We start from the raw sequence: 16,160 nt of genomic DNA on the forward strand, positions 1-16,160 counted from the left end.
GGTGTGAAACAAAAGCCCAGGTCCCTCAGACAGCAGGAGGAAGGGGACAGCCCCTGAGTGGGGCAGCCATTCCCAGGGAACGAAGACCCTCAAGTGTATGGCCAAGCTGGCAGATGCCTGCTCTCACCAGGGGGCTGTGGCCATCCAAGATGAGCTTGGCATTCCAGCCATCGGGGTGGTGAGGGGGGTTACATCTCTAGCTCTTGCTCCCTGGCTGTCCCTGCTCAAAGGCCAGCAAGGGTAAGCTTTTGCTTTTGTGGGGGCTGGAGTGCCATGGCCATTTGGCAGGGTAGGGTAGCCTTTGGCTGGAGAGGGAACACAGCACTAAGTAGAAAAGGGTTTTATCACCCCTAAGCCTTTAAAAAGTTATTTGATTTGGTTAATCTTTATTCAATACTGAAGGCTGCAGTGGCAGTAAAACCGGCCTACAGCTGCTCTGAGGGGGCTCCAGAGACTGGCACCAGGAGCAGGTCACAGCCATGGGATGGCAGGAGAGGCGGCAGGGAGAGCTGGGGGCAAGCTGCATTCCTCTGTGGGGAAGTCCTGCTTTGGCCCTGTTGTGACAGCATCTCCTGTGGCTGCCAGCACAGACGGGTTAACTCACCAGATCCACGGCAGCAAACGCTGGTGGTAGTGGCAGGGGCGGGGGGAGAAAAGGAAAAACTACCAAGTGCAAAATCAGGTATTTTATGTCTCTGCACTGATGGTGGTTGTGTCCCATGGACACGCCGAGGAGCCTCTGTACAGTTTCCCATGCAGCAGGAGTTCTAAGGTCCCATTTACTATGTGGCTAATGATTACAGGAAGAGTTTGTATTAATTCAGTTACAATGTACAGATAAGTGTAATATATTCCTGATAATAAATACATATGCCAGTGCACACATGGGCTGATGCATATGAACCAGCGTGTCCTGCAGTGTTTTCTGTATGTCTGTACACACAGACGCTGGAATAAATGGAAAAGAAAGCAAACCTCCGTGAAAGTGTTACCCCATTATGGAAAAGACTGAAGCTAGGCAGTCACTTTGCCCCCTGGCAGCAGGGCTGGTTGGCTGGGTTACCTGACTGTGGTTCACATGCTATAAATTCAATCAAAAAATCCCACGGATCCCTTTTCTAAGGGTGCCTCCTCTATGGCTGGGGCTCCTGGGAGACCAGGGATCGTGGTCTGCAATGGTGGTTTTTTTTAAGGTGTCACATGCTTCAGCATGCGGTGAGGGCAACATTTCTGCTGGCGGTTGGGGCACAGCAGCACACACAGGTGCTCTCCCATGGGTGGGTCGGCTGCATTTCAACACCTCCTCCCCTCGCCCTGCCCTCCCACTGACAGCACAGAGCTCCTCAGGCTTTGCCATAAAGACTGAAAAAGGGGCAAGGGCACGTCCCACCTTGGGAACATGCCTGGTCACGTCCTCCTGAAAGGTTTTTCACCAGGCTCCTGGCTCATTTATAGCACAGACAAAGCTGTAGGGAGGACACGGACTGAGAGAAGGAAAGCAGCGTTTGTGGGGCCGCTGCCTCATTCATCACAGGACGCACAAGCAGGATGCAAATGATGCAGGTAGTGGTAAGGGGCAAACAAGACTACTCCTGCCTGGTGGTTTCAGTGTTGCCCTGCAAATCCTTATGCCAGAAAACTCTACCGGCACAACTCCTCATTCATTATGCAATCCTAATATCCCCAGACAACCCTATTTTGCAATGCCAGCAAAATTTACATTACCTGGGTAAATTTTAGGCTAATTTTGCAGGTTCGTGAAATCCCACTTAATACCTGAACTGGTACTACAAGGCAGGGGAAGATTCACCTCAGTGTCAGCAGCAACAAGCTGCTCCATGCTAAGCACAGACCCCAGCCTGTGGCAAATTCCCCGACTGCGTATTGTCCCACCTGTCTCAGCAAACCCAAAAGATGGGGGCAGAGTTAACACAAGCAGCTCCCAGAGCAAGCGCTCTCCTGCGGAGACTGGGACAGGCAGCAGACGTCGTAACAAGCCGGAAAACAGAGGCAAGCCTGCAAATAAGGGCAAACAATAGGCATCATTTATTTGGATATCGAGAAATATGTCTTAACGCTGTACCACACAATTACAAGTGAATTTCCAAATTCCAAAAGCATCATCGTTCAGGGGAGAAGTATTAACAGTGTCGCCAAGATAAAAAGTAGCCACACACCTGCGCAGTGCTCTGGGGGCAAGATTCACATTTTAAAACTTAAGGCTTTAATTTCTACATGAACACGGTAAAAAAAAAAAAACCCACAAAAAAAATGAAACCAAAACAAAGATAAAAAAGATAAAAAATAAATTTGTTTGCAGAACCAGCATTAAAATTATTTATCACACCTGTAAGAAATTTCTGAGAAATCATCAGGAAAACAGACCATCAAACAGACAACCAAAAGGTATTTACATTTTGCGTAATACTTAAGAAATATAAAGATACAGACTCTTCCATGGCTTCGGTCAGTAAAAAACCCTTTACTGACATGGCCCAAACTTGCACTAGGTTTGCTAGCACACCGCCTCCGGGCTGCCAGCGGCTCCTCCTGCTCCTTGCACCCCGTGCAGCTGGAAGCGACAACGTCCTGCAAGGGAACCCTTTCCTTCCACTGTTGTCCCAAAACCACGAGTCACTCTGCCAAAACACTGTCCCACACAGCATCAAGAGGAGAAGGTGCCTCTCACTGGCTGGAGCCCGCCAGGTCTTAGATAGACCTCGCGCCTGGGAGCGTGAGCCAGGAGCAAATACCCTGAGAAAAGTCGAGGTCTGGCTCTTGCTAGCAGAGATGTTCCAGGATCATCTGGTTTCCAGTTGGCTTCAGCCACCCCACAAGACCCCACTTGCAACTGTAATGCAGAGCATAAGGCAGCCCGGCGGGGTTTATGGGGGAGGCATCGCTGCTGGGGTGGGAAATGAATGATAAACCATGAGGCAAAGCAGCAGCAGGCAGAGCAACCGATGGCACCGGTGAAGCAGCTTTGCCTTCAGCTTGCTTTTGGATGCAGGCACGCCAGCATCCCCAGTCAGGCTGATGGCCCCAGGGAAAGGGGAGGCGGCTGTGAGGAGCAAGCATTGGTTCACTGCGTATGTATAGATTTAGCCTTGAAAAAGTGCAATTTTTGGTAAAAGGAAGGAAGAAATACCCATAAAGACCTGCCCGTAAAGGCGGGCCCAGCAGATGTTGCAAGGTTATTCAAGGGTTTAGAAAAGAGATGGTTTCTCTGCCAGAGGGAAGAGGCTTCCCTTGAAAGGGGAGGGTGCTGACAAGCATGTGAGGGAGGGACTGCAGGGGAGCCTGCTGCATGAAAACCAGCACCACTCCTGCTCCTCTGCTTCAAAGCAAGCTCCTCAAGCCTGCTGGACCTGCGTGTCACCCTTCATTCGTTTGGGCAGATGACAGCAATGCTGACTTGTACATGGCTTTCAGGGTGTGTGTGTGTGTGTCACTTAATGAATTCCAATAGGATTTCTTAATACGTAAAAGGCAATCACTACAGAAACAAGTTTCACAAGTATAAACGTTAATACCCTACCACACTGCTTTCTGCTCTCCGAGTTGGCAGGGATGGGGGCAGCGACAGTCACCCTCTGTACACTACAAACAGGAGCTGGTTTTCATCTGGGATGGACCAAGGCTGAGAGTGCCCACAGCGAGCACTGCCAGCTAAAACTTCACCCTTCTAACACCCTGACGACAAACAGCCACGCGTGGCGTCTGCGCCAGCAGGGTTTTCACCGGCGTGGTCCCCTGCAGCCCCCTCTTCCCTGCTGTGACCACGCATAAATGGCTCCAAACCAGCAGCGCTTTGCCTGCAGCGCACCCCGGCCCCTGTGACACCCAGACAGTCACCTACACTTCTCTGTCACTGTGCAGGGCTGCGGGCTCCCTCCGCCTTTTTGCATCTGGTAAGTAGCAACAAAGAGCAAGAGACGGCAGCACCTGCCACCAGGGAACTGATGGGTGGAAGGAGTCATGACAGGAGTAGGAGATGGGGCTAAGGATCCTCACCTCCACTAGCAAATTTGCAGTAGGTGGCTCTGGGGCTGGCACATTTAAATATGAAACCTGGTGACACAGAAAGGTCTTCCTATGAATGTTCTCAGACAAAAGGCAACTTGAAGAAAAATGACCGCCATCAGGACTTCCCCTTCTTCTACATGCTGCTATTACATGCCACAAAAGCTGAAACAAAGTTATGGAATATAAATACCAGAACAGATCCCTAAGTAGTCCACAAAAATAAGTTAACATTTATAAAAAACCCCTAAAAATTACATACAGCAAGAAATCTGCATATTTTAAAATAATTTTCTTTGGAAACACACTTCCAGTCAGAATTCATCCCCCAATGGTCATTGCTGAATGTCTTAATTGTTCAGAAGCTGGTACCCAATGTAGGGAAAAACATCCTTAAATTTTTGGTACAACAGGAAACTTTGGTCCCCTCTGAGTTTTCATCTTCTTACCCTCCCGCCACATCTTCAGTGCTTTTTGGGAGTCTGTGGAGTGTGGCAACTTTGCCTGCATTTAAACAAAATAAACCTCATGCTAGTGGCTTTCAATTTCTATATCCTTCTCTCCCTGCTCGAGTAAGAATTTGTTTATGCTCAAGGAGCAGAAGCCTGGCAGATGGTCAAGACCCAGCAACTGGCACAGACCCTACCTTCGTTTTATGGGGGAACTGCCCTCAAAATGCACCTGGGAGGCAGTGAACGCATTGCTTTCACTTCCTCCAATTCCAATCCTGGCAAGAAAAGCCTCCCAGCGCATAGAAGAAAACCAAGATTAAAACTCTTTCAGTGGGCAGAAAGGCTATGAAGTCTTTCCTGGAAACCTGTGAGAGATGTTCCACAGTCCAGCCACGTAATCCAGGAGAGTGTCTAGCTCCCCTTTGTGCTGCACCAGATGCCAGACCCCTGGTCAAGTTCTTCAGTTCCCCAACTGAACGACGGGGGCAGGAGCCTGTCCTTTCATCAGCCAGAGCCATGCTGACACACAGCTTGTCTGGTGTTCAGAGGCAGCACTACAGTGTGGAGGACACCTAGGAAAGCATCCACTCGGGTCAGGAGAGGGGATTTCTGCAGTATCTATCTGGGATGCTGCATCCCTGGAAGTGTTTGAGGTCAGGCTGCATGGGGCTTTGAGCAACCTGATCTAGTGAAAGATGTCCCTGTCCGTGGCAAGAAGGCTGGACTAGATGATCTTCAAAGGTCCCTTCCAACCCAAACCATTCCATGATTATATGATTTGTTTTTCAGTACAAGCTGAAGTGTGAATTTAAATCAGTGGCATTACACAGGCACAGCCCACCTTCCTGATGCTTTAACAAGCGCCTTTCAACAAGCCTAGGGTAGTGAATTTGGCTGGGAAAAGCTATTAGAGAGAATGAAGAACAACTTCCATCTTGCAGCAAAACCAAGGCATTGCCAACTAAACACAGACCCTGGTCTCAAGTCCAAATTTCCCACCTTTCACAACAGCCAGGCTCCGGAGATGATCTCCAGCCCCACAGGGAAAACTCAGCAAGTCAGAGCCTACAGCTTAGTGGTGTTTTCTGGGCTGCACACTCTGCTGCAACCGAGGAGCCCCATCACACCTCCACAGCCCTCCCCGGGGCAGGGGGCAGGGGGCAGGCACCAGGCACTGCTCAGGGATGAAGTTCAGGCCCCTGAGGATTCTCTCGCGCTTCCCCTTCCAGGGCAGAAACGTGCTCCACCAGCCGATGCCAAAGCGAAGTCTCACGGCCAAGCCCTTTGCTAACACCACATGGCTGGCACACAAAACTGATGCGAGGAGAGGAAAACAGGGTCCCGCTCGCTGCCAGAGCTGGGCTCACTCCTGCTCGCCACCCCACCACTGCAGCCACCCCACCGGCGACTTCTGAGGCGAAGAGGCAAGACAGCTCTTTGGAGACACCCGTTCTTTTCAAGCCATTCTAGTACTCGCACCACACGGTTTTGTGACTAAGCCTGGCAATCCCTCTGCTGAGCATATACACAGCAGAAGCATCTGCTGCCGTTACCTGCGCGCTGGCAAACGACCATTCACCCGACAAGCAGCGACCACAAACCCTCCCGACATTTCACAGCAGCGGTGCGCTTTAAAGCCTATGAGTACGTAATTCAAAACAAAAAGTTAAATACGACAAAAGCTATGAGACCTGATACTGTAAAGAATGCGAGTCTTGCAGGTGCTTTCTTAACCAGGTGAAAGCCAGTGTTTGGCGAGAGCCTTTTTTTGTGCGTACACGTGGGGTACAGCTCACATTGGGTGAAGGACGGATCTGGTCTAAACCCGACAGTAGCACTGCAAAATCTGCTCCGTGTATAATCAGGTAGAGCATCCGTGGGAGGTAATTCCTGGGGCTACTGAAAGACCTTTGTGAGGCCTGGTTTCATAGCAGCATTTAAGGTTAACTGGCACACAGAAGCAGTTTTCTTTCTACACACTGGAAAAAAAACACAGCAGGAGAGGGAGGAAGGGAAGCGCATAGCCCCGGATTAGCTGACAGTGTCACCAGGAGTACACCAGAGGTGTGGCTTTTTTTTCCTTGTGATCCCTTTTAACTGTGCTACTAAGCAAACCGCAAGCTGCAGCAACAGGGCTGGGGAGTCCTGCATCACGCTTCCTCATTCCTGCATTACTGATTAACCAGATGTAGCCTGGTTCAGGATCCCCGCCACAAAGCTTCCTTCAGCGCAGCCATTCCCCAGTTGCCCACAAGCCAAACATGCAGTCATTTACAGCTGTCCGAGCCAGCATCCATGTTTCTCTCCGCATCTGCTGAGGCCGCATAGGTAGCTTCCACGCTGTGCCATATTCCATAGGTAAAGTAGATGATAAAGCCTGCGGAGCCAAGGGAAGAGGGCACTGTTAGCTCTGGAAGGAAACAGAAACCACTACTTGCACCCGCCAACACGTTACACCAGCGTAAATCCAGCCATCCCGATGGCTAGCCGCTAGCAAACAGCCACCGCCTGCCTTAGAAGGAAAAGGCATTAACACAGGCACCAGCCTTTAAAAGACAATCTGTCTCAGCCCCAAACGGAGGCCCGATCAGAAAAAACTCTCGTGCTTTTCAGCAAGTCCATATTGCTCAGAGCTTTCTCTCTATTTCTGTGCCTACAGCATCCATCCCAGTAAAATACATCTGTACCTGATGCCAATTTTACACATTCATTGTTTTTATCATAAATTCCCTGGGCATTTCAGGCAATTCAGCCTTCTCTGCATGGCTATGGGGAGCATCCTGGGATACAGCTCAGCTTCTTCAGCTCCAGAAGCACAAGCCCCACCACCCAGACTGCAGTTCAAGGCCAGCCAACAAGCAACGCTCCAATGGTTTCTTGTTGGCAACAAGACCAATAAAATGGTTCATGAGTTGTTGTTTTGTCCTCGCAAAGGCCTCAAGACACTTGAATTCAAAACAAGGCTTGAGACACACTGCCTAAATGGCTTCAGTTAAATCACCAAGGTTGCCCAAGGATGATGAGAGTGCAGAATTCCTCCCTGGAATGCTACAGTAAATTTATGGTTAAAAAAATCTAGCAGCTTTAAATACAGCAGTTTTTACTCTCTCTAACTCACCTATGAGCATCCAGACTGCAAACCGGATCCACGTGCCTATGTCTAGCTGCATCATGAGGTAAACATTCACAAAAATACTCACGACAGGAAGAAGGGGCAAAAGAGGTACCTGAAAAAGAAACAGGGGTACATTACATCCATAGGGATGACCAGTGGCAAACAAGAACACAGCATCCCTTGTAAATAGGAAGTGATGGCTGTTACCAACTCTTCAGCTGCCAAATCTGAGAGAAGGCAAGGTTAGACCAAAATGGAAGCATCAGTCCACAGTGGCAGAGGGATGTGAACAATGCTGTTCACCTGTTTGAAGAATGGTTGCCCTTGTTCTACGGTCTGGAAGGAAGCAATAGGCAAATTTTAGTGGCAATCATAAATATTTGTGAGGAGAAGGAGAGAAGAGGAAAACCAAGGACTGCATTATGACAGGCACCTACTGAAGAACAGAAGAAGGTAAGAGGAATGTCAGAGGAAGGATCTGAGGAACTTCATCCAGAAGGCACCAGGGTAACTAAGCAATACAAATGAGATTATCCCAGAGCAGAAGAAAACCAGAAAATATTGCAAGAGACAAGAGCAGCTGTACTAAACACACCTTTGTGATCTGAGAATCAAAGAAGAATGAGACTGTAAAGCCAAAATGCAAAAATCAGAATATAAAAAGATAGCACAGGCACGTAAACACGAAATCAGAAAGAACAAATTATAACAATAGAAAGGTTTGTTAATATGCTGAAACTAAGAGGAAAATGGAATTCACTCCCTAAGGAAAATGGAGATTTACAAAAAGAAAAATGTCGTAGGCCTTTCTTGATTTAAGCTTCACAAAAAAAAAAATAAATTATGGTGAGCAGCTGTTCACATCATTAGAGAAAGGAGATGGGCACACAAATTAGAAAACAGAAGAATAATGTTTTTCTAAATTAGGCTTTGTCAAGCCAGCAGGTGACAAATGAAATCTCCCTAGGCAGGTGAGTTATGTACCCAGAGATTGCAGAAGTGATCTCTGAACTACTAAGAAGCATATCAGAGCTCTTGGTAGACTGGTAAGGTCTCTGAAGACCGGAGAAGGGAGACAAATTACCTATTAAAAAGAAATACAGGAAACCAACTGGGGAACCAACCAGTCAGCCTTGGATTCCCAGATAGGCTTTGGAGAAAAATCACTCGATAGTCAGGTTGTAAGTGTCTAAAGGACAACAAGGGGATAAGAAACAGCTACTACAGCTTTAGCAGTGGCAGGTCTAATTTTTTTCTTGGACAGGGTAGTGGCTGAGGAGAAAAAAAGGAGGTAAAGTATCCTGACTGTAAGGCAAAGAGATATCCTCTGAAGGAAGTTCAGAAAATACAGTCTAGATGACAATTGCTAAGTTTTCTGCTCCTGGACATTTCCATTTCCAATTCTGGGACCATAACCCCAAAATGAGCTGTAAACACTACCTTGGGCAACTCTGGTTGGATCAAATTATTAAAATCAGAGAATTTACTGAAAAAAACATAATTGAAAAGCAGTCAAAATAACAGCAGTTTGGAGGATGGGATTAAAATCCCAAACTAATCTAATAAATTGGGGAAATAGCCTGAAATCAATACGATAAAACATGACTTGCAGGACTGTACTGGGGGAAGAGAACCCAACCATCACAGTGTTTCTTTAATACAAAAAGGATGGTGTGCTTGGACAGAGCAGGAAAGTGACAGTTACTCATACCTGAGGCTGTTAAAGAGGGAACGGTCATCCCCTAGTTTCCACTGGGACTAAGTAGGATGTGAAAGTGCACTTCCTTAGAGCCTTTTAGCAAGTACCCCTTTGATCCTCCCACACAAGCTTGCTTCTTGGGTTCCCTCTCCTTCTGTATCCGTGATCTGATGCGGTCTGTCAAAACCATCTCCTTTTCCTTTGGTCTTTGTCTCTTCCATATCCTGTAACATTCTGCTTTCAAAAGCACTGTCCTACTCTTCCGGCCACATCTCTGCACCAGGTTCTGCCTGGACTCCAGCACCATTTACATTTCTTTCCAAGTTATCTACTGTTGCTGATCCGAGCACATGGCTTCCCCTCCCGATCGCCTCCTCCGATGTCTCAGCTAACTCCTTCAGCCCCCCTTCCTGTGCCAATCCTGCTCCTGCCCACAGGGTGCTGCTGGGCAGCAGGCTGGCCACAATGCTTCTGCCACGCTGCACTTTGCAGCAAAGCACCTACACTGACATTTGAGGTCAGACCCCAAGAGGAAACCGCACCCAGAGGCTGAGCGTGGCTCTGTAGGACACCCCTTTATGCAACGAGTGCAGAGTACAGCCACGCTAGCTGGAGAGCTCAAACCATCAGCTCTGTTGGCAGCCCTGCACGGAAAAGTTCACATCATGCCTATATTCTCTGCACGTCCGTTTGGCCAGGTGTCCCCTCCTGATACAGTCCAACAAGCACTTTCACCTCCAGCCACCTCCCAGGACACTCACCTTAAAGGAGAGCTTGGTTTTGCTTTCGGGCTGTTTCCATATAATGAAGCTGACAAGGAGAACAAGGACAAAAGCGATAATCCATACAGCCTTTATCAGAATGCTTGGCTCAAGGGCAGTCAAGATACAGCTACCCACAATAAGGAAACCTGTGAACAGACATCAAAGCTTACTGATTTTTTTAGGAACAGGACAAAAAAAAAACCCAAAACCACAAGCAGGTAAAGCAGTATCTGAAAGCTCAGCAAACGAAACAGCAACACATGGATAAGTTAACTGTAAGAGATGAGCCCTTCCCCCTATATACCCACATCCCCCTTCTGTGGATTTTTTTTTCAAGCCATAAATTCGACCTGTAGATCTTCAGTTATTTTGGCCGTTACACAAGCTCACCAAAGGAGGTGAGCTCTCCCACCACGGTGAGTACAAGGACCTACCAGCTGGCTCGCTGTCCCACGCTTACCAATGATGAATGTTGAGATGTTCACCACCGAGCCCGAGAATTTGGAAGGGTCTGAATTTGGTGGACATAATATGGCTTTGAGGGAACACTTTTCCTCTTCCTCTGGAAGAAATCCTGCCTGTGACTCACTGGTGCTCACAGACTCGTTGTTATCCGTCTCCTCTGTTGTCCTAGCCATCTGATATGCCAAATTAGGCTGCTCTGGCTGATACCTAGGAAAAGGGAAATGAAACGAAGAGCATATTGGTTTGGCACAGGGTACCCACTGTTCATTTAAAAGCCACACAGACAGTCATGGCTGTGTCCCTGATCACTATAGTGCCAGAACAGGCCCACGTAACATCTACACCCTCTTGTTTCAGAGGGAAATTCGAGGAATAATGTTGTCATGATGTAGGCAAACATGGTCAGCTATTATCACCGACAGCTTGGTTGTAACGTCGGTGTTTTAAACTGGACAGTGCTCTTTTTCACAAACCCTATCGTCCGCGTTACCAAAACATGACCGGATGACAGTAAGGACTGGAGAAAGAAGCAGCAGAGGGACAGACAGCTGGGCATAACCATGCCGTTGGGTTATCTGTGGCAGTTCAGCTCTAGCTTCTTGGCACGGACATGGCTAAGCTATCAGCTCAGCACACATTCCCAGTGCCCCGTCCTCCTCCATCCCAGTCTCTTCTGCTAGCTGGTCTGCTGCCACACAGGGAAGAAGTGAACAAAGAACGTCATTGTTTTGGTGGGTGTGTGTGGACAGCACCTCATTCAACAGGGCCCTGACATAGCCCCAGGTGGATCCATAAAGAAGAAACATCTTCCAGCCTCAAGTCTCTTTCACAAGAAGTTTTTGTCTGTGACTCAGCCACCAGCCTAAAGGAAAGGGTTATCTTAAAAGACACCTTAAAATCGTTCCTGTGTGGATGTGTTTGCAAAGAGGGCATTTGCGAAACACTGCCAAATGGGAAATGCAGTGAAATCCTCAGGTCCAGCCACAGCAGGGTATTAGTGGCAGGACCTTACAGCTTCGGAAACAATTCAGCTGCTACTTCATTAGCCAGCCAAATCAGCTGCTTGCACCGCTGAGAGACAGGCTGCCCGCTCTGCCAATCTATGATAGGGAAAATGCCACACGATAGATACAGCAGCTTGCAAAAACAAATGGAAAAGCCATTTCCAGATCTAAGAGGAAGAACAGACTGGGAAATCAGAGGATAAGTAAGAAGGCAAGGAAAATCAGCATGGATTTTCAAGGGGCAGGGTAGACAGCAAAAGCACAGTGATCTGCATTGGCCCTTCACTTGCTGGAAGACAGTTCTTAGTTCAGTGCATTTGCTGTAAGCTTGTAAAAAACCTCCACCTGACTCTGAATAAGTCACTGAACGCATAAAGGTATTTTTCAGTAACATGATCTTCAAAGTACTGTTCTCATGGGTAGAGTGCTGTTGTCTGTGAGGTGCCAAGCAATGAAGATACTCAGTTTTCAGCTTAGGTTAGGGAAGCTATGGGAGCTCAGCACTTCTAAAAAAAACATGCACTAAGACACCAATCTTGCAAATACATGCTCAGCTTTTTTGCTGCTACTAAACTTTATCTTGAAGTCCCTTTCAGAAGTAAGACAACCTGAAACTGTATCCCCAATGGGAACAACAGCAATGATGACGCAGGCAGTCAGGTCCACTCATCTCTCATCCCCACCCACTGGCATATTTCCCAGGGCACTGAGGGTTGACCACAGCGGGAGTGACATGGAGCAAGGGTTAACCAAGCTCAGAGGAACCCCTTTCCAACTAGCACAATCCCCCATAAGCTTGAAGAATCAAGTTCTTTGCATGCTTGTAACTGGCAACGTTCATGGGTTTACTGGGTCTATGGAAACTACGAGGGCATCTGATTGCTGCGTGGATTTTGGTCCATGTGGTACAAGAGGGGCAGTTTCTACATCCATACCTCAGTACCAACACGCAGGCTGCCACCAAGGAGTAAGCCAGGAGGGTCCCGATGGACATGAGATCCACAAGATCTTTCAGGTCGAAGAGAAAGGCCATAACAGCTGTAGGAGGAAACGAAGGTGAGAGGGGGAAGAAAAGTCAGTAACATGGCAGAACACACGCATCTCAGGAGCGTTAACAACAATGTAGCTCACATGACTGTTGCTCAGGAGTTGGCAGGGGAGCTCGAGCTGTCCCAAGATGCGAAGAGGCAGGACTTGGCGTACCAATACCCCAAACCTCGCAGGCTGCCCCCAGCACAGCCTCACTAGCTGGAACCTGAGGAGCCATTTACTACAGTAAATGCCAGTCTGTTTGTCTCATATAGGTACGTTGTTGCCCCGACTACCAGCAATGAGCAGACGTTTACGCCACAGCCTCGCTGTCAGTCCCCCAGCACAGCTGCAGCACCCTTAAAGCCACAACTATCTCCTGGAAGTAGCTACGAACAGAGGACAGGCAGCACCTCGCTCCTGTGGTGCTGGGAGCACACAATGGGACCAGGCCTCAAGGAGGGCATCTTGAGGTAGCACGCCTCGTCACAGGGGTTTCCTTCACCAGGATCAACCAGTGTGTACAACCGCTGGCTGTACAGAACTTTGTATAAAGGCCTCCAGAAGGAGAAGCAGCTAAGCGAAGGACAGACACCCTAGACATTCAGGTGATGCCACCAGTCATACGACAGTGCAGGGATTTCAGAGCTGAACCTGGCTCAGCCTGCCCTCAACACACCACCTGGAGCCCAACAACTAACCCAACCTTCAAGCTCAGCTGGCAAGTGCTGTCCCTGCAGTTTTCATGTGTGTGTTGGTCCCAGGCCACTCTGAGGAGACCTGCAGGGACTGCAAAGGACATTTTTTTACTTTATCTGGCTCTTTTCCCACGGGTCTGGACCCAATGACACCCAAAGAGGAAGATGTGAGAGAAGCAGCTGTGAGAAGGCTCAGCGAGCCCCAGTGACAGTAGCTAAGCCCTTTCACAGGAGCTCAGCGCCCATGGCAGCGGCGCGGCAGCAACTCCCCACCAAAGGTGACACGTTCTTGTACTGAAGGCTCGTCCTGCATTTGCAGCAGAAGGTAAAGAGGAAGCAGCCAGCCCCTCCTCTTGCTAGGCATCATGAAGATGGGAGTGGCTGCAAGAGGAGGGTAAGCCGCTCATCCTTGCCACGTGGGAGGCTTAATTCCCATATTCCTGGGAGCCAGGAGAGGGAAAGGGAGAACATCACAGCTGCCAGCTGTGACTAACTGATTAACAAACGCCACTGCCACAGGGACCATCTGCCTGTCTCCGGCTGCTCTGGCATCTTCTGCCAAGCAGCTACCCACAGACAGCGTGGTGTCTTCAGCCAAGACAGGCCAAACAGCCACAAGGATGCTGGGGCACTGCTGGCTGCCGCCTTGCAGGGGGTTAATTATTTTTAAGACCAGCAAAGCACCCAGGGAGCAGATGAAGGTAATTCTTGGCATGAGGCAGGATGACAGCAGCAAGCTCTGAGAAAGAGGGACAGGCACACAGTGAGCTATTCATGCTCACCCGGCCCCTCCAGGGCATGGCTTCGAAACCCACGGCACCCTCTGAGATGTCATGCTGTGCAATACATCCAATTAATAAGCGGGCTAGAGTCAGGCAGACTTAAATGTCCCTAGGATGAGCACACAATGCCCTAGGATGTATCCTTTCCATGCATTTGTATAAGTCTTTGGATCTTACCTGCAACGGCTCCTGATGTCACTGTTGCAATTATTGGAGTTTTTCGCTTTTCATTGACTTTAGCCAAAAATTTAAAAAGAAGTCCATCTTCTGCCATAGCATAAATTATTCGAGGCATCGGAAACATGGAGCCAAGGAGACTAAGGACACAGAAAGGGGAAATAATGTACTTATATCACCTCCTGCTGAGCACAGCCACACAAGCAAAAGGAAGTTTATGGCAGCACGAACACAGAACAGGTGGCTTTTGTTCACTTCAGCTTCTCCTTCAAAGGCTCTCTCTGCACACCCATGTCACTCATAGCTGGCAACTGAGGTACAGCTCTAAGATTCTGGATATCTAAACTCCGCCGTGGGCATGAAAAGAGCTTGACTTTCAGGTGGCAAAAGAGCCGTACATTCTATGAGCCCCTACGAGCTGCTCACCTAATTTAATAAGTCTAAGCTGATCTGAAACAACAGGACTCCAGAGTGCAGAGGATGACATTCTGCCTCCTGCCTCCCACCCAGAGAGCTGTCCTGCAGGCAGCCTGCAGACAGCTACGGATACGGCAGGCCCCATACACTCCAGAAGATGCCCCCTGCACTACCGGACACAAGTCTGCTCTCCACCCAGTAGACCAGGTTGTCTTGCAGGAAAATTGTGCTTGTACTGTGGAGTTGTCCCCATGTCTTAGTCACTCAATCCAGATTTATGTTCCAGAGATGCACCTGCTGGGTCTGCTGCTAGGATGGGACTTCCTGAAGTGATACCAGTCATGTGCATCTCTGAAATCTATCACAGGGCAAAATCCTGGTCTTTTTGAAGTCAATAGCTCTGAATTTCATCCCTAGTCTTGGCTCCCTTGACCCAAGGGAACACAGTGAAGCCAAAGACCTGACATGCAGTATTTTTTAAAGAAGCGGTAGGTACATGTTTGCCTTGTGAGATGCACAAAGGAAGAGCAGTGTCTCACCTTGTAGAAAGCGCGCACAAGGAACCGACAGCCACTGCATAATTGGCTCCATCCCAACGCACATATTTAAAGGCATTGGGTAAAGGGCTATTGGTATCCAGCTGGTAGTAAGGCATCATGAGCGTCAGGGCAGCTGACACGCCAAAATAAGCCACGAAGCAGATGAGCAGAGATGCCACAATGCCAATAGGAATGGCCTTCTGAGGGTTTTTCACCTCTTCACCTAGAAGAAAGAAATTGAAATATCAGCTAAATGATGAGCAAGAACTTTATCCCAACCTACGGCATGCTGGCTGGGGCTTTCAAAGGCTTCACAGGCAGTGAGGCACTGTTCAACCGTGATGCTGCTGATGGCCTGCCTCGTCCACGTGGCATACCACAGCCTGATCACTCCCACTCCTGCTGCTCCTGTCACTCCTGACAAACATTTGTCAGCACCTGGAAATCACAAAGATCTTTGAAAATCCTTCTTAAAAAAGGACTCACTCTAGTTTTTATGGAAAATTTTTTACAACCAAGTTGGGACAAATGATTAAAAAAAAAATCCTCCGAATTCAGGCACTGCTTAAGAAACAGCTTTGAGCTTTCCCTGTCCTACAAAGCAGCTCTTTGAAAGCAAGAGCTCCCTGAGGTTTGGCATTTCAGGAGGATGAACCAATAAGCAGAGACCCATGCACCTAAGTCAAAGGCAGATGAATGTGTTTCTTCTCCAAGGAGAGGCCCTAGGGCTGGCTGGACTAACAGAGCAAGCACTCCTCAAACTCCTTGGAACAAGAAGCAGTACTGCTTTATTTGTCTTTGTGATGATCTCCCCCTCCTCTGCTTCAGCTCTGAAGCAATTCAATTCTTGCCAAATGTGAAATTAAGGATAATCCTTCCTTTCTCCAGGGAACTGAGATTCTTCTTAGCCAGGGGAAATATGAAAATGCTAATGGTTTCTCTTCCAGAGGATCTCTGAACCTTTGGAGATAAAAACTCCCCCTGATTTTGAGGTAC

At 48.5% G+C, this 16,160-nt stretch overlaps 1 protein-coding gene across 2 annotated transcripts in view; it reads right to left on the reverse strand.

The window, feature by feature from the left end:
* Positions 1–2,023: 2,023 nt before the first annotated feature.
* SLC7A1 (solute carrier family 7 member 1) overlaps positions 2,024–16,160 on the reverse strand; it is a 46,872-nt gene continuing 32,735 nt past the window's right edge. For both annotated transcript variants that reach the window (XM_056328037.1, XM_056328036.1), the window contains exons 6-12: positions 15,165–15,387; positions 14,209–14,348; positions 12,458–12,560; positions 10,514–10,725; positions 10,051–10,199; positions 7,594–7,702; positions 2,024–6,852 (exon numbers count right to left, since the gene is read on the reverse strand). In XM_056328037.1, coding sequence (XP_056184012.1) covers positions 6,743–6,852; positions 7,594–7,702; positions 10,051–10,199; positions 10,514–10,725; positions 12,458–12,560; positions 14,209–14,348; positions 15,165–15,387 — 1,046 coding nt within the window. In that variant the 3' untranslated portion in view covers positions 2,024–6,742. The remainder of the gene's footprint in view (positions 6,853–7,593; positions 7,703–10,050; positions 10,200–10,513; positions 10,726–12,457; positions 12,561–14,208; positions 14,349–15,164; positions 15,388–16,160) is intronic.

The sequence above is a fragment of the Falco biarmicus genome, chromosome 2 (genome assembly GCF_023638135.1).
Source record: "Falco biarmicus isolate bFalBia1 chromosome 2, bFalBia1.pri, whole genome shotgun sequence".
NCBI lineage: Eukaryota > Metazoa > Chordata > Aves > Falconiformes > Falconidae > Falco > Falco biarmicus.